This window comes from Centropristis striata, chromosome 17 (assembly GCF_030273125.1).
Source record: "Centropristis striata isolate RG_2023a ecotype Rhode Island chromosome 17, C.striata_1.0, whole genome shotgun sequence".
NCBI classification, from domain to species: Eukaryota; Metazoa; Chordata; class Actinopteri; order Perciformes; family Serranidae; genus Centropristis; species Centropristis striata.
The window spans coordinates 25,430,090-25,448,921 of NC_081533.1; the positions used below are offsets into that span (position 1 = coordinate 25,430,090).

At 39.1% G+C, this 18,832-nt stretch overlaps 3 protein-coding genes across 3 annotated transcripts; 2 read left to right on the forward strand and 1 right to left on the reverse strand.

The window, feature by feature from the left end:
* The first annotated feature begins 2,614 nt into the window (after positions 1-2,614).
* Positions 2,615-4,327, forward strand: LOC131989870 (uncharacterized). The gene is made up of 5 exons (XM_059355219.1): positions 2,615-2,660; positions 2,827-3,177; positions 3,512-3,622; positions 3,709-3,743; positions 3,832-4,327. Exons 1-5 carry the CDS (start codon positions 2,615-2,617, stop codon positions 3,952-3,954), a joined length of 666 nt encoding a protein of 221 aa, XP_059211202.1. The 3' UTR covers positions 3,955-4,327.
* A 3,083-nt stretch (positions 4,328-7,410) lies between these two features.
* On the forward strand, positions 7,411-10,706 carry LOC131989246 (uncharacterized). The gene is made up of 5 exons (XM_059354435.1): positions 7,411-7,462; positions 8,950-9,297; positions 9,426-9,536; positions 9,623-9,657; positions 9,788-10,706. The coding sequence occupies exons 1-5, from the start codon at positions 7,411-7,413 to the stop codon at positions 9,908-9,910; spliced, it is 669 nt and encodes a 222-aa protein (XP_059210418.1). The 3' UTR covers positions 9,911-10,706.
* Positions 10,707-11,494: 788 nt separating this feature from the next.
* rbm4.3 (RNA binding motif protein 4.3) lies at positions 11,495-15,739 on the reverse strand. The gene is made up of 4 exons (XM_059355394.1): positions 15,626-15,739; positions 13,988-14,406; positions 13,235-13,887; positions 11,495-12,894 (listed from the first exon to the last, which is right to left on the reverse strand). The coding sequence occupies exons 2-3, from the start codon at positions 14,394-14,396 to the stop codon at positions 13,256-13,258; spliced, it is 1,041 nt and encodes a 346-aa protein (XP_059211377.1). The 5' UTR covers positions 14,397-14,406; positions 15,626-15,739; the 3' UTR covers positions 11,495-12,894; positions 13,235-13,255.
* Between the last annotated feature and the right edge of the window lie 3,093 nt (positions 15,740-18,832).

Consider the following 18,832-nt stretch of genomic DNA (forward strand, 5'->3'; position numbering starts at 1 on the left):
TCTCCTGATGACGGCTCGCCTTGTTAGTGACCTGTCAATCAAAGGTAGCCACGCCCCAAATCATATGATTTTTCACTAGCGATTGAGACCGTAGTGTTGTCCTAAAAAGAAATTTCTGAGGTAATAAATCAAGTGAGAAGAGTTCTCATTCTGTATTGAAATGAATGGACATAAAAGCTTTTGCAGCCACCATCAGCGCCCCCTGCTGGAATTTTCGGTAGAATGCAGTTTAAGGCACTTCCTGGTTTCAAATTGAGTTATAACTAAAAATGATATCCTTGATGCAATACAGCAATAGCTGTAGGGACCAGTTGGCTCCCATATTAAAAACGCAGGAAGATTTCTGAAAAAGGGAGATGGAACAGTTTTTTTAGATCGCTCTAAGAAAGCTTTTTTTTTCATTTTTCTGAAAAAAATCCATATGTAGATGTTCAGAAAAAATTCAGGACACTCAAAGTGAAGTCGGATCAATGATAAGTATTATGGTTTTGCCAAAAATGCTTTCTGTTTGAGGCCAGAAATTCCAGTCTGTCCACCTCTGCTGTCACTGTGTCGGAACAGGTGTCAGTTAATTCTGTTGATTGCTTTGATCTGATTGTCTTTGATCTTTGATGTGATTACAGTTACAGATACACACACACACACATGCGCATAAGCGCACACACTCCTCACACATGCATACAAATGCTTCAAACACACACGCACGCGCACACACACACACACAGGTAACTTTATGTGATTTTAATTACACACACATACACACACACACGTAACTTTATGCGATTTTCGCTACACACACACAAATGCGCGCGTAAGCGCGCACACTCCTCCAGATACACGTTTCACACACTCACTCACACACACACACACACACACACACACACACACACACACACACACACACACACACACACATTTTAAGGTTAAAGGGCATAGTTTGAAATCTCTGAAGATTCTCATCATAGTGTACACACACCGGCAGTAGCCCCCGTGGCCCTTTCAGAATTTCCCCAGAGGAAATTTTCTAGTTTGAATTTATTATCTAGATAGTGATTAAGTAAAAAGGGGGGATACAATTATATTAAGACTGAAATATACAATTATTTTATAATATTAAGTCTAAAATACATAAATCTTTGAATAGAGTTTTTAAACACTTGCAAACACACTTAGAAAAAAATCAATTTGAGAATGTTTATTCACTGAAAACAAAATATAAATGCTGAAAGAAGACAACAACATTGTAGTTCCTGCACTCTGTTTTTGCATTACTATTAGAACCTTTTATAGCAATGTAAAACCTGAGTGCAGTACATTTTTGGGGGGTCAAAGGTCAAATAAATTATCATGATTTTTTAGCATAAAAATGACATCATGAATACATGTAGAAATAAGTGTCATATCACTTCCCTATGGCCCATTTGGCTGGCCAGTTAAAAAAAACATTAAAACACTTTAAAGCAGGTTTTCTTAGTTTTACCCTTTGCATAGTTACTGCAACTACGCTTTGTAGCGCAGTATAGTGGATCCTAGTTTGGGACCCCCAGGTTGAGAACCAGTAGCCTATATTAATGGATCAAATAAGAGGCTAAATAAAACAAAATATCAAAAACGTTGCTGACCCCTGACATAACACCTCTGTATGTATCATACTAATAAAGAGGTTTCTAAAACAGTGTGACAATTGAACAGTCAGATATTAAAGCATCTCTAGACCCTCTGAATGCATGATGATGAAATATAAGATATAGTGTAATAACTTAGCTGATGACTTTATGTATTAAACTACAGTATGAAGAAACAGGTGCGTATCAGAGAGAGCTAGTGCTAAATGTGGAGTATAATGCCACCACAGAGACTCAGGACACAACTGGAACTGCATGTTTGAGTGAAATAAATCTTTATCATCAGCAGAATGTACTTTAAGTATCATGTAGAATGTATCAAAAAGTATCAAAGTATTGACTGCCAAGCTCAGTTCCCACAAATAATTCATATTTTACATGGGTAGTCTCAGTGTGGGTAGTCTCTAGTGTGTCTCAGCTACAGGGGGACTGGCCTTCAGCTGCAGGCTATTTTTTACTGTGTTACTCTCACAATGTAGCCACAAATATTAATTGAAGTGGTGATACTTTTTATCTGTATCTCACTTTTGTTTTGGTGACTGTAATTTTGCAGAACATTATTATATTTAATGAGAACGTTAATGCATTCGCTCTCTTTGCGTGACTTAAAACCACAGTCTGTCTGCCCTTTAAATTTCAATAATGTTGGCAATCCATAGAACTATGATATATTATATACAACACACTAAAGCATGCTGTGGGAAATGGCTATTCTAATAGATATAAAAACATAAAATGTGTTTCAAAAAAAGTCAATGACTAAATTCAGTTGGATTTGATGCAAACAATTTGTGCAGAACAAACACATGACCAGCCTCTGCTCAGTAAACCACTAAGATCTGATGAACAAAAGCAGAAGTCTGACACTTGTGAGAACATAACCCATTATTCTGTCTTTATGTCAAAGACCCCGCCTATTTGTATTTAGAGCAGCCTTAAAACCATCAAAGAAGCGAACACATCTCATTGCAGTTTCGGCCACACGCACCATGAACGACTTTGCCTTGATGACAGCTTTACTTCTCTGCTGCTTCTGTGAGTGCTGCCACTGAATCAGTCTCAACTATATTTTATTTCAACTAGATGTTGGTCATCAGAACCAAAATAATTCACTTATTTAAAAGTTTGTTTAAAGGAAATGTTCAACTTCCCTTTCTTTCATTGTAAGTAAATCTTTGAATGTCTGTGTTGTTTGTTTCAGGTTTGATTTCCGTCTCAGGTTCTGAGTCTCAGACTGTGGAGGTCCGGTCTGGTGAAGAAGTCACTCTGCTGTGCTCCAACTTTTCAACCACTGCCACTCAGATAGTCTGGTTCAGAGTGGTCAAGAGATCCCGGCTGCACTGTGTCTCCTATATGTTCAAGTCTCTTAAGCCTGCTACATACTGTGATGGATTTGAAAATGGAAAGTTTGAAATGACGTTCAACACTGCTACCTTTTTTCTCACAATCAAACAAGTGAATTCATCTGACGCTGGACTGTATTTCTGTGGATATTACATCAACAATAATAATAAACAAGCTATTGTGCATGCCACATTTCTTGATGTACAAGGTAAGATTGTTGTAAAGTTTAGTCTCAATTTTGATTAATATTTAATTTCGATGATTCTTTTAACCCATTGAAGCCTGGAAAGCGGATACGTCGTTTTGTAGTATTTGTATAAGCTCTGAAATACTTTTTGAATTTCATTTCTATCTGCTACAGAGGCTGAAAAATCTATTATTTAGTAGAAGCGTTGACACTTCTGATGAATTTCAAGAAAAACTTCAGGTTTAAGGGGCTGATTTTAAAATCGCCCTGAGGTTTTACAGGCGTTTCAGGCGTCAATGGGTTAATTTGTCACACAGTAGTTTAAAGTCTAATCATTACTTTTATTTTTTTGTAGACGTGTTTGACGGTATAACCTATCTGCCGAGTGTGATCCTGGGCGGTCTGACTGTTTTCTTCATTGTGATCAGCATTTTTCTGGCTGTTAAAAACAAAAACCTGCAGAAAGGTAATTATACTGAGTTTTATTGTATTTTTACATCCTTTTTTTGAAGTGTGAACATACTGACCTGATGCTCTGTTTCTGTCATTTAGCTCATGTTGAAGAGCAGAACGCACAGCAGACACAGGTGAAGGTTTACATTTAACATTTGTGGATTTCAGCAGGTGCTACAATCACTTGACAGTTAATGATGAATTTTTTTTGTTTTTTGACAGAATCAGGACTCAGGTGAGCTGAACTACGCAGCTGTGACTTTTCATTCAAAAACAAAAAGAAACTACCAGCCAGCATCAGAGAGAGAAGTGGAAACTAATACTATTTATTCGGCCACTAGATAGACTTAGGAAGCACCTGAAACTGATACGAAGAAAATCCTGCAAAACGTACAATATTATATTTAAAGCAGATTTCGTATTCTTGTACGCATTTCCATCTGTAGGCAAAATTATAACACGCTTGATGTTTGAGTAGCCAGTAAAAAAAGATTCTATTTTTAGTTTGGGGAGACTTTGATGGAGGTTTGCAACAGTTCAGTTTCAAGTTGTTGAAGCTGTCTTTTCAACCACAAAACGTGTGGTGAAGTATCTTGTTATTTAAAATTAGCAACACTTCACTTGACTGACATGAAGAGAAGCACAGTGCGGTTGGAACAAAGACAGAGAAAACTGAACAGTGGTTTACTGTCATCTGTCGAGCAGTCATGGATCAGTCTATATATGTTTGTGATATGATGCATTTTTGATGTGGAGGAGAGCAGAGGAGAGTTGTTGTATGCATTTTTCTGCTTTGGAAGGAGCAAATGGTACAGAGTTACCAAGTTAAATGTTATGCACAGACTGCTCCAGATTCATCTCACATGCACCAGAATGAATGACAAGGTATAGTTTAGGTCCAGTTTATGTAGGCAAGCTCAAGTGCTTATGTGTCAGTTTCTCACATCAAGTTTCTTAACAAGTAATACAATAATATGTATGATATTTAAGCTTGATACAGTCTGCTTGAATCTGCTTTTTTTTAACATATGCATTTGCCATATAAGGTGATGTGTGGTGAACCTGTTAGTAGAATGAGCACAGTATAAATTGTATTCACTGTCTTGATTGTCAAATTTAACCCATCATCAGTAAGTTATCAAGATTACATCATGAGCAAACATAATTTTCGCATTGACTTTGTGATATGGTAAGCAACATATTTTTCTAAACATTATGTGCAGTGTTGACTTACTTTTGTAAGTAAAGCCCACACTTTACCTCAAATTGGCTAACTCTGTATACTTATGGCATAAATGTTCATTTTTATGAATAAAAAAACAATATTTCAATACTCTGTGTTCTTGTTGTTTATTTTACACATTCTGTCTTGTTTGCTTCTACATACGGATCTAACAGGAGTGCTGAATTCTGAGACGCTTTCAAATCGGAACATTTTTAGGAACTTTTTACCATTTTTATTATTCACAAAATTCTAAATTCTTAATACACTCCTAATGATACTTTGGACTTACTTGAAAAGTTCTCAAAGGGAAATCACAGTTCAGGGGTGTTAAAGTGATCTGTAACTGTCAACAAGGAGCAGAGTAGGGTCGAAAAGACAGCACTCTTTGTACCGACAGGCTGGAGGGGAGCGCGCAGTCGAAACACTCCTAAACAATCGCTCTGATAAAACACCCAAAACAGAGTGAGTCATGGAAAAGCGGAGATATCCCACGGGTAGAAACGAATGAAATGTGGTGATGTAGTACCATCACCTCATGTTAAGCGTTTTTACGCGTGCCATGGTGGCTGGGCCCCTCTCCCCTGGGTCCATATTTATTTATTTTTTTCATTCTTGGCCCTAATAAGCCGTCGTAGTAGACGATCCGGGTGATAGATTCATTATTTAATATCCCAGAACATGATTGTGTTGTGTTTTATTAGGTTATATGATTAAGCTATAATGTAAATGACGTCACTCAGACCAAACCTGCATTCAGTAATGATCAGCCTCACGTGGGACTGATGGAAATGACAAACGATGTAAAAGTGTTTCTTGCTGCTGGACAGACTCTCTACTGTTTGTTTGTTTTTTTACTTTAATATCCATAATAAATCTGAATGGAGGAAATAACAGATCACGAAAGGGAAAAAAGCTTCGAGAGCGATCTTTCTTTTAATTTATTATAAATGTAGAAATATGTTTGTGGTCTTGTTCAGAGCCACAATAAAACAGATTTTAACTACATGGTGAATCATATAAATAAAATATAAAACTTGTGGTGACACACTTGAGTTTAATCTGTGATCTGTCTTCACTCCGGTTTGAAACTACAGTGATGTTGCGATGTATAAGATCAATCCGATCAGCTGCTGCGTCATTTCAATAAGTCAGGGGGCGGGGCCACCGCTAAAAGACTTCCATACGATGCTCTCATGTATCCTCGCTTATGGCTCCTCCGATATCCCTCCTCTATCCTCTATCCTCCGAGCACAAATAAGAGCTTTGCGATGGTCGTAAAGATGGCGCACGTGAACGAACTTCCAGTTCAAGCGAGGATAGAGGAGACATAAAATGAGGGACATGGGATGTACCCCTGGAGTACAAAGTGTCCCATATTTTAGATCGTCCCTGCTCCAACACAGCTGATTCAAATGATCCGCTCATTATGAAGCTTCTCAATAACGAGCTGATCATTTGAATCAGCTGTGTTGGAGCAGAGAGAGCTCTACAACATGCAGGACAAGTTGTATTCTGGGTATACTGGAAAACACTGAATTAAAGCAGTAATAATGATGACATCTGAATGAAGTTACACCTACTGGTTAAATGTTAACAGGGACACCATGTTGTTGTTGTAAACATTTTATTCATGCAGGTCAGATTCCAAAAAAGTTTGTTCCATCTGAGTTCTGTATCCCGGAGATCACAGAGGCCTTGTTCAGACTGCCAGCCAAAATCAGATTTTTAGCCCATCCAGATTGGAACTGGATGGCTCTTTTGAAGTCTGAACAGTCACAAATGACATGAAATCCGATTTTTGCAGACCGGATCGAAACCACCTTCGGGAGGTAGTTTCAGATCGCATTTGGACAGATGCATCTCAGTCTGAACCGCTCCAAACACTCAGATCGGTTCTGACTGTCCGTGACGTCACTCTACGCGGCGTAGCGCAGGCAGCGCGGAGACGAGGTGTCGACCAGCAGCCACGACTCATGCGGGTCCGACGGGGGCGTCCATCCGCCCGGTTTCTCCCCTGGTGCGTCTGAGATGTTCTGCACCTCTACTGGACAGTGATAAGGCCAATATACTGAGGTGACCTGCCTCCATCATGTTTGTTGTTGTTGTTCTTGTCGCTGTCGCAATTATATGACGTCTGACGCTCTGACGCCTGACGAAACCTGTCAGATCAGTCAATAATGTGGCCCAGTCTGAACAGAGCCATATCCGATTTGGACACTTGCTAAAAACAGTGTGGACAGTCAGCCCTAAAAATCGGATTTGAGTAGGAATCTGATTTGAATCAGATTCTCCTGCAGTCTGAACGCAGCCAGACTGTTGGATTATACCACACATTTAACACTCATGTTAGCTGAAATCCAACTTTGCATGCTTTTTCAAACCTTGTTTTCCCCACAAGATCTGCAGTGTGCAGGACAGGTCACAAGCTGCCTCTACAGGGACGAATGGCAAACATATGAACACCAGTCTACCTCAGACCTATTCTCACCTTCACATGCCAGGGCCTTGCTTAATAAGCGTAGCGCGGAGGCAGGGCAGACATTCTGCGTAGGGGTCTCTGGCACGTGGAACTCCGTATGCGGGGACTCGGGACACCGGAGAAAGTCAGGAGTGCTCGTGGGAGAAACCGTTAGTGGCGGGGGGCATAGGGCACCAGAGGAATGAGTTCTTAAACCCTGTCTATCCTCTCAAACTCAGTGAGGATCTTGAATGGGTTTTTGGTAAGATGCCTGAAACAAGGTTTGTGGTAACACAAGCTAAAGAGATGTTTGCGTTTTGCTGTACGACATAAAATACGTTAGTAAATACCCCCATTTGTGAAATTTGTCAAGTTTTTACGTGTCAGGCGGTTGCTAACAAGTGGCTAAATGAGACTACAGTGGTTGTCGGGGACATTAAACGTCCTCACGTCGGACACGGATGGTAACTCTCTCACTACTCCGCCTCACAGACCCCAGTTGTTTTTCAGTTCTCTTGCAAACTCTTGTAGATTGTAAAGTACAGATTCAGTAGCTTGTCAAAACAGTTGGTTAGCTTGTCAGATATCGTGTGAAGCAAAAGTGCTATTGAAGTCATGATTCATGATTCGTTCATTTTCACGCAGTACATTGTCTCGTCACATGGCAGCTGCATAAGCTCAGTCAGGACAGGAAACAGAACAACTCAACTCATGTTTGAGTCTCTCGTTCGTTTGTGACAGCTGTAGAGGCTCAATCACAGGGCTGTTGGCTGAGCAGTAAGCACAGTGATTCGTTCACGATCGGTCTTCTGTTTATTTTTCATGTGACAGCTGCAGAGGCTCGGCCACAGGGCTGTGGTTACAGCACGAGTTAAAATGAATGAAATTACTTAAAAAAAAAAAAAAAAAGAATTGTTCAATTTGCCATCGAGAGTCAGTGATCCGAGTCAGTAAAAAGACTTGAACTTCCCAACACTAGATGGGGCAGGAGGAGAAGGAGGAGGAGGAAGAGGAGGAGGAGGAGGAGGAGCGCCTGGCTTTGAGCAGCAGGCTATTTTGTACTGTTACTTTCACAATGTAGGTGAAAGCCACAAAACACAATTAATAACAATTATAGTGGTGATATTTTTTGTCTATATCTCATTTTTGTTTTGGACTTTGTCATTGTGCAGAATGTTATAACATTCAATGAGAACGCTACGGCATTTGTTCAGCTATTCTAATATATATAAAACATAAAATATATTTAAAACTAATCAGTGACTTATTTCAGTTAGCACTGATGCAAACAGTTTGCAGAAGAAACACATGACACTGAGAACATTAAACTGTGAACAAAAGTGACTGATTAAATATGTATGATGAAGTCACCAGATTACTTAGTTACCCCGCCTCTTTACGTTTAAAGCAGAATTTGAACCATTAAAGGAGCGAACACAGCTCATTGCAGTTTCAGTCACATGCACCATGAACAACTTTGCCTTGATGACAGCTTTACTTCTCTGCTGCTTCTGTGAGTGCTGCCACTGAATCAGTCTTACCTGCATTTCATAATGTTGGTCATCAGAATTTAAACTATTAACTTATTTAAAAGTGTTCCAGTTTCTTTTTTTTTCATTGTAATTAAATCTTTAAATGTCTCTTTTGTTTGTTTCAGGTTTGATTTCCGTCTCAGGTTCTGAGTCTCAGACTGTGGAGGTCCGGTCTGGTGAAGAAGTCACTCTGCTGTGCTCCAACTTCTCGAGCTCTGTTACTCAGATATACTGGTTCAGAGTGGTCAAGAGGTCCCTGCCGCACTGTGTCTCCCATATGTTCGAGTCTTATAAGCCTGCTACATACTGTGATGGATTTGAAAATGGAAAGTTTGAAATGAGCTCCAACATCTCTACTGTTTTTCTCAAAATCAAACAAGTGAATTCATCTGACTCTGGACTGTATTTCTGTGGATATTACATCGGCTATAAAAAACCTCTTATTAAAGATGCCAAATATTTAGAGGTTCAAGGTAAGATTGTTGTAATGTTTAGTCTCTGTTTTGATTATTATGACCCTTTGGTTGGATATTTAACATTTAGTTTTGATGATTTTTTAAAATTTGTCACAAAGTTGTTTGAAATCTAATCTTTTTTGTAGAAGTGGTTGTGGGAATAACTAATATGCCGAGTGTGATCCTGGGCGGTCTGACTGTTTTCTTCATTGTGATCAGCATTTGTCTGGCTGTTAAAAATAAAAAACTGCAGAAAGGTAATTATACTTAGTTTTATTGTATTTTTACATCCTTTTTTTGAAGTGTGAACATACTGACCTGATGCTCTGTTTCTGTCATTTAGCTCATGTTGAAGAGCAGAACGCACAGCAGACACAGGTGAAGTTTTACATTTAACATTTGCGTATTTCAGCAGGTGCTACTATCACTTTAAATGACAGTTAATGATATTAACTGATATATATTATATATATGATGTATATATATATTTTTATTTTTTATTTTACAGCATCAGGACTCAGATGAGCTGAACTATGCAGCTGTGACTTTCCATTCAAGAACGAAAAGAAACTACCAGCCAGCATCAGAGAGAGAAGTGGAAACTAATACTATTTATTCAGCCACCAGATAGAATCAGGAAGCACCTGGAACTGATGTGTAATAATGTTTCATTATTCAGACACTGGTTGGTTCAAAGTTAAAAAGAAAATCTTGCAAAATGTACAATATTTTAGGTCCAGCTTACGTAGGCTAGCTCAACAGCTTACATGAGTAAGTTTTTCACATCAGGTTTCTTAACAAGTAATACAAGAATATGTATGACATTTAAGCTTGAGACAGAGTCTGCTTGAATCTGCTTTTCTAACATGTGCACTTTCCATATAAGGCAATATCTATGTGTGGTGAACCTGTAAGTAGAATGAGCAGAGTAGAAACTTTATTCACTGTCTTTATAGTCAAATTTGTCCCATAATCAGCAAGTTATCAAGATTACATCATGAGCAAACACAATTTTCGGATTGATGTTGTGATATGGTAAGCAATGTATTTTTCTAAACATTATGTGCAGTGGTAACTTTTACTTTTAACTGTATATTTCTGGCATGAATGTTAATTTTTCTGAATTATAATATCAATATTTCTATACTCTGTGTTCTTGTCATTTCAAAATTCTTGGTACACGGTCATGCTAGTCCTCTGGTTTTCCCTCCTAATGCTTCGTTGGACTTAAGACTTGAAAAGTTCTCAACAGGAAATTCAGTTCAGGGGTGTTAAAAGTGATCAGCTGTCTTCAGACAGTTGACTTGTTGTATCTATCGGGCACAGTTTCTTTCATTAATCAGTTTAAAGCAATGCATTAACCCTTTATCGGGAGAAGAACCGTATTTGGTAACTTCAGTGGATAGCCAAAATGGGGTCCATGTCTTTCTGTTTGGTCGTAGAACCACATGGATTTCTTCCAGCTAACCATTAAATAAGCTAAGCTAATATTAACTTTATCGACCTGGACCTCCAATGTAAAAATGAAAAATTTGGGGAAAAAATCTGCAAGAAACAGTCATACAAACAGAGTTATTCTTCAGTGACTTGTACGAGGAGAACTTGACTATGACAGCATATTAGGGCCAAGTATGAATAAAAATACAAGGGGGGGCGGGGTAATATTTTCAGAAAAAAGCTGCAAATTTACTAGATTAATGTGGCAAATCAACAAGAAAAAAGTCGCAAATTTAAGATTTTTTTTCCGCAGATTCACCACATTAAATCTCAAATCTGCGTATTCTTGTAAACTTTTATCACAAAATATTACCCCCCTTGCCCAGGTCCGTATGTATTTTTTACATTTTTTTTTTTTACACATTCTGGCTGTATGTAATATCCTCCAATATTCTCTAGGGTTGAAATTTGGAATTTGCAAGTATTTCAATGAGTGCCCTATTAAGGGTTAAGTGAAGTTTCTTAACCTCTCCTGGAGTATCACCCTGCCATGTTTTAGACCTCTCCTTGCTCCAACTCAGCTGATTCAAATGATCCGCTCATTATGAAGCTCCTCAATAACGAGCTGATCATTTGAATCAGCTGTGTTGGAGCAGAGAGATCTACAACATGCAGGACAGGTGGTCCTCCAGGAGGTGACTAGAAAACACAGCAGTAACAATGACATTTGAATGAAAGTTACACCTACTGATTAAATGTTAACAACGACACCATGGAATTGTTTTAAACATTTTATTCATGCAGGTCAGATTCCAAAAAAGCAATACAATGAGAAAGTACTATAAATTCCTTCTGTCCATCAAAACTGTGTAAAACTCTCTTAAGTCCCAATTTTTTTTAAAGAAAATTTGAACACTATAGTCCATTCCTAATGTGCTGGCAGTGCCTAGAATGTCAACTATATGTATATATATATATGTTATTACTCAGCAAACTCTGGCAAATTTGAAGAGCAGCTTTACAGCTGAATGGATAGTTGTGCGTACAGGCAATGTATGAAAAACACGTAACTAGCAAACACCACAGTTCCTGTAAAATGATCAGTTCATTTCCACTATTACAAACATTTGAAGTAAATAGCATGAGTGATATTTACCTAAACAAAGTTCATTGTGAGGATGTGCTGTCTGTAATTTTACAGCCCTCAACTTACCTGTCGACTGAAGGTCTCCAGCAGCCTTTGATGTCATCTCCCCCCAGATTCAAGGTAAACTAGCCTCACCTGGTGGAGCACAGCTGGACTGGTTCTAATGTGAGCAAGTTTCACTCATGAAACTGAAGGGGACAATCTAGAGGTGCGCTGCTGAGTGACAAGCTGTGGATTTCCAGACAAGACTAGATACATTTCTTCAATCAGCGTGACGATTTTAACAAGTTTGTTATGCGTGATTTTATCTATAATGAGCAATCATTAAGTATAGGATTATTTTTTCGAAAAGATAGCACAGTGTTCGAATCAAGCGGTTACACTGATGAGGTGTTCTTGCGCTGAGCATGATTTGGGGCACAACAGGAATACTGCACAAATCCGTTTATTAAAAACAAGTTCGACAATGGACAGGTACATGTGACGCTTGGCGGTAACTGTCCTATTGACAGTTTAATTCTACATTTGTTAAACCTACGTCTTAGCAGTCTACATTTTCACAGCAACGCCAAATGGAAGTTTGGTTTTCGATGGGAAAGCGTAACATGATGGAACCAACGTGCAGATTAGATTTGATACCAAACATGATTCAGTTCAATTAAATCTACAGTAACAAGTGTCGCCTAGACTGCTGCTGAAATTATTTAATTTTCTAAGGTCATACACAACATCACAACACTAATTTTTTTCAAACGTAAAAGTACAAATTAAAAAAACAGAAAAACGCCTAATTTAGACGTCAAGTATAAAAAAATACTACAGCACAATGAAAAACAACCAGAGGGGGGGAAAAAAACGAGTAAAATCTGTCCCAAAATAATAAAAAAAACAAAAACAGACGTGGACGTCGACAATTCAGTTCCTCCTGTGAGCGTCGCAGAGGGAACGAAACGCGCTCAGCCACAGACAGGAAGAGGATAGTGTCACGTGCATCAGGAGGCGGCGAGCGGCGACGCAGTCGGACGACGATCCTGGAAAAAGAGCAAATGACATCAATGAACCGTCTGCAGCTGTTGACACAAAGCACGTTGTTCCATCTTTATCATCTACATGAAGAGTTCTGTATCCCCGAGATCACAGACTGTCGGATTATGCCACACATTTAACACTCATGTTAGCTGAAATCCAAGTTAGTGCACAGATGTGCATTACCAACGGATTGACAACTTGTTTATTAGCACTTCGTACGCATGCTTTTTCAAACCTTGTTTTCCCCACAAGATCTGCAGTGTGCAGGACAGGTCACAAGCTGCCTCTACAGGGACGAATGGCAAACATATGAACACCAGTCTACCTCAGACCTATTCTCACCTTCACATGCCAGGGCCTTGCTTAATAAGCGTAGCGTGCAGGCGGAGGCGGAGGTAGGCGTTCTGCGTAGGGGTCTCTGGCACGAGGAACTCCGTATGCGGGGACTCGGGATACCGGAGAAAGTCGGGAGCGCTCGTAGGAGTAGCCGTTACTGGCGGGGGGCATTGGCGCGCTAGGTGCTCTCCTGAGGGGACTGCGATCTCGGGCGTAGTATGAAGACGGAGGAGGTGGGAGGGGACGACGCTCATAAGGGTCAAGCGACGAGGGCATGAGACGGTCTCGGACAACGGCTGAGGGGGGAGGGGGAGGAGGCGGGGCGCCAGCACGTTGGTCGTCGTAGGAGGGCATGCCATATGGGCGGGCTCTGTACTTCTCATAGTAATCTACCACGCCATATCTGTCCCTCTCACCCTCATAGGGACGTTCAGGATAAACAGCTCGTCTGGGGGGAGGGGGTGGGAGGGGAGGGGCGGGGTAACCTGGGGGAATGTGGCTGAGGCGGCCTCTCATGTAGCCTGGCGGAGGAGGCTCATGTCTCTCTCCTGGATAGCGAGGAGGCCAATAGCCACCCCTGTCTGGGGGGGGAGGGGGGTAGTCGTCCCGTTCGTCGTGTCTGGGGCGGCTTTTAGAAATCTGGACATGGATGCGTTTTCCTAAACACACAAAAAAAACAAAGAAAAAACAAATTATGGTTATAATAAAAAGCCACAACTTTCATTTTCCTTGTTTTACATAAGGGCCATTTTTTTTTACCTTGGAATTCAGTATTGTCCAGTCCTTTGATGGCATCCATGGCCTCGTCAGAGTTAGACATGTGTACAAAAGCAAAGTTTTTAACAACAGCACATTCTGTCACTGTACCGTACTCTTCAAAGAGAGCACGAAGCTCGTCGTCAGCTCCCTTTTCTACGTTGGCTACATGCAGCTTGACTGAGCCCTGGTTCTTCCCGTGACTGGCCTCCACATTGATCGGCGTGCCGTGAAGCTTGTAGAGGTGCAGATTCTTGATGGCTTTGGTGGCAGCCTTGCGGTCATCCATGTGGACAAAGGCGTAGTTCTTGATGATGGCACACTCTGTGACTGTGCCGTACTCAGTAAAGAGCGCCTTGATTTCATCCTGGTCTGCCTCTCGGGGCAGATTTCCTACAAAAATCTTCACCATTGTTTAAGATCTGTTTCAAAGCAAAGGAGAGAAAGGGGAAATGTAGGGAATGGGGAAAACATTGAATTGAATTTATTTTATTTGATAGGGACAATGCAGTTAGCATAGATACAGGACATGCATCTGATGTGCCGCATACAGAGATATAGCTTCAGCTAATTTTCGACTCCTGTCCCTAGTTGGGCTTTTACAACTACATACAAAATCACAATACTAAAAAAATCCAATATACAATTACACCATCTACAAAATAGAATAAAATTACAAACAATTACAATATACATTTACCCTGAGAAAAAAAAAATATATATATAAAATAAAATAAACCCTGTATAAATATAGCTTAGAGTTTAAAATCATCATAAATCTATACAACAATAACAGAGAAAAAGAAAGAAAAAAAAAAAAAAACTACTTAAGACTATAAGACTTTAAGAATGGGTACAGCTCTGGTTTGCTTTGAGCCAACACTTAATGTTTTTTGTGAATGTTTCAGGATTAGTTATTGATTTTATTTCAGTTGGTAATGTATTCCAGATTTTACAGCCTTTAATTGAGAAAGCTGACTGTCCAAAAGTGGTTCTACGGTGTTGAATTCTGCAGTTTCCTTGCACTGTGTTTCTTGTTACTCTGTTACTGTTCTGTCTTTGAATATATCTATGAAGAGGTTCAGGTGCAAGGTTATTAATACATTTGAATACCAACTTAAGAAAACACAAAAAACACACATTGCATTAACATCGACAACATTCTTTTTTTAAAATTCAGTGTTACAGTAATCAAATTATTTTAACACAGTGTAGCATTAAGTGTGCCCACATCCTTTTTTCCTGCAGGAAAGTGTAGTCCGAGCTGTGAATTAAACGGGCCTGGTCTTTGCAAAATGGCTGACGTGTGATTAACTAACGCAGCCAGTTACGTAGCGTTAATTCATACATTTTTACACAATTTATCTAAACATTTAATGTTCTAACTCTTCCGTGTGGGTTATTACTAAAGTCTGAACATCTCTCCTGGCCTTGCCTCGGGTTATTCCCTAGTGTTATCTGGTGCTACGGTGAAGAAACGCCATTACACAAAGCCCTGCTGTCCTTAACAGCACAATGGCTCAGCGGTGAGCTGGCCAACAAATACATAAATAGCTGTAGGTATTATTGATAGATATTCCAAATAAAAGCAAAGCTGTCAATAGTACATATTATGACACATGCGTATATATTTTATGTTACCTTTTTATCGGACGGCCTCTTCGAAGAACGAACCGTTTTCGAGAGCTTTCCGCCCGGAGAATCAACTTCCGTTGTTGTTTTTTTTCTGTCGGCCTGTTTCTTCTTCGTCTGTTTTTACAACATCCCAACCACAGCGCCACCTGTTGACCGGGAGGCGACACACAGTCATGGAAAAAAATATCGTCACCCTGTTAAAATAATCGCCTGACTCATTTTTTTTTTTTTCAAGTTTTGCAGGAAACACAAAAAACTTCACCAAAAGTGTAACATATGACATTTATTGATCATTTCACCCAAAAAGGATGTAACAAAGGATGGATAATTGGCATAATAATAACACTGTGTGTAAATTATGTAACTTAACCCTCCTGTCGCCCTTCCGGGTCAAATTGACCCAATCTGTTTTGACTATTCCTTCTTTCCTCCCTCCTCCTGTCTTCCTCTCTTCTTTCCTCCTTCCTTCCTTCTTTCCTTCCTCCTCTATCCTCCTTTCTTTCTTTCCTTCCTTTCCTCCCTCCTTCCCTTCTTTTCTTTCCTCCTTCCGCTATCTCCTTTCCTTTCTCTCTTCTTTCCTTCCTCCTAATTTCCTCTCCTTTCCTCCTTCCTTCCTTCTTTCATCCCTCCCGCCTCCATTCCTTCCTCTATCCTCCTTCCTTCTTCCCTTCCCTCACCCCCCTTTCCTTCCCTCCTTTATTTCTTTCTTTCTTTCCTTCCTCTTTCCTTTCTGCCCTCTTTCCTTCCTGCCTCCCTCCTTTTCTCCCTCCTTCCTTCTTTATTTTTTCCTTCCTTTCTTCTCCTCCTCCCCTTTCTTTCCTCCATCCTCCTTCCTTTCTCTCTCCTTTCCATTCTTTCTCCTTTTCCTCCTCTCTTCTTTCCTTCCTCCATCCTTCTTTCTTTCCTCTATCCTTTTTTACTTCCCTTTGCGTCCTTCCCTCTTCTTCCTTCCTTGACCCGAGGACAACAGGAGGGTTAAGAGAAATAAATGACTTAGGCAATTTTTTGAACATGCCTTGTGACTTAAGCAAGAAATGGTAACACTTTATTTTGAAGGTGTCTACATAAGAGTCACACAAGCCTGTCAGAAACATGACATGACAAGTATCATGAGCATTAATGTTGCTTCAAAGTGTTACTAATGTTCATGACACAATCTTTGTCATGTTTATGACACGCTCATGTCACTTTTATGTAGACACCTTCAAAATAAAGTGTTACCATATCTTGCTTAAGTCACAAAGGCATGTTCAAAATATTGCCTAAGTCACATTTTATTTTGACTTAGGCATAATAAATCTGCATAAGTCACACACTTGACATAGGCCATTATCTTAAAGGGGTAAAATCACATGATCTGATCAACTGAGGATGTGGGCGATTTTACCATAGGTGGCCGGCGTCATGAGGAGATGATTTAGGCAAAAAAAAAACAATTTTGACAAAAAATGACTTAGCCGATTATTTTAACAGTGTGACGTTATGAGACCACCATCATAAAATGAGCAAGGAATTGAAGAAATAGGGTGGTCTAATACATTTTCCCATGACTGTATATTATTTCAAAGTTCTCAAAATTTAACTTACAACAAAGGTATTATCCGATAAATATTATTAGTGTATGAAAAGTAGTGGTACTTTTTAATTCATTTGTTATGGAGGGGAAATAAATGAAATATAAAGGAATTTAAAGAGTGCCTAAGGGGACATGTGGGAGAAAAAAAATGAGAAAAGGCAATGTGGGAGAAAAATAAAAAGACAGGTGTTGATTCTAGTCCTAGCCTCTTGGTGCTTCAGTTTTTCATCTGCTTGCCCTCAAATATGTGGTTATGTGCAAAGCGCTTTCAGTATGTCCTTTCTGATTATACTTCTTATTCCTGTGTGCTGTACCTGGCATATAAAATGTGTTTTATGCTTTGCTAAATTTATTTCTAAGCAGCATTTTACTAAAGGTCATAATGCAGATGATTGCTAATTTTATTAATCTCTAACAGAGGGAAAATGGGAGTGAAAAAAAGACGAGTTAAAGAAAAATATAATGGAGGTGAAAAACATGGATGAAAAAAACTAACCAGTGAGAATAAAAATGAATGACCATTACATTGTACTCAAGTTGGCTGTACCAACATTTACACCATCAACAACCTATCATATCCCCTTTGTTTTATTTTTTTCCCCTTTATTGCAGATTTTACACCAGCTTGTTAAGTGTATATTCATATCATTATTTAATACATACAGTACAGGCCAAAAGTTTGTACACATCCATCTCATTCAATGCGTTTTTCTTTATTTTCATGACTATTTACATTGTAGATTCTCACTGAATGCATCAAAACTATGAATAAACACATATGGAATTATGTACTTAACCAAAAAAGTGTGGAATAACTGAAAACATGTCTTGTATTTTAGATTCCTCAAAGTAGCCACCCTTTGCTTACTAGAATATAAGACATGTTTTCAGTTATTTCACACTTTTTTGTTAAGTACATAATTCCACATGTGTTCATTAATAGTTTTGATGAATTTACAATGTCAATAGTCATGAAAATAAAGGAAAAACATTGACTGAGAAGGTGTGTCCAAACTTTTGGCCTGTACTGTATGTCGAGTTGTTTTATTCAGATATTGTACTAAAATTTAGTTTAATTTCAATAACACAATTTGTGTATAAGGTCTTATGGCATTAAGATTAAACTATATGAAGGCAATTCATATAGTTTGTGTGCGATTTTGGGGTTGATGCCATTTGTTACACAGATTTTTGTGCAAAATTTAACCATTTGACAATACCTGGGAAAGCCGTACATCTTCTGAATCTTCTTTAGTTTGTGGTGGTAAAGTTTCATCAGGCTGTGATTATCCTCGTGGTCACTACAGATCATTTTATACAGTGAGGTCAAGCTTTAATTGACATTGAATGAGAAGGTGTGTCCAAACTTTTGGCCTATAGGTTATATATAGGTTATATATGAATGTTACTGTACGTAACATTCATATATAACCTGATCTATGCTTTTGCATGCTTTATTTAGTTAACGGCTCCACAAGGCGTGTTTTTTTTCTCACATCCACCCCATCCCAAGTTTGGCGAGACTCAGCCTGTCCCGTATTCATTAACCATTATCAGGAGCTTCCACAGCTGTGGAATGTAAGTGAATAACGATTTCTCGTAATCAATCTTCCTGCGTTAATGTGTAACACTTTTAT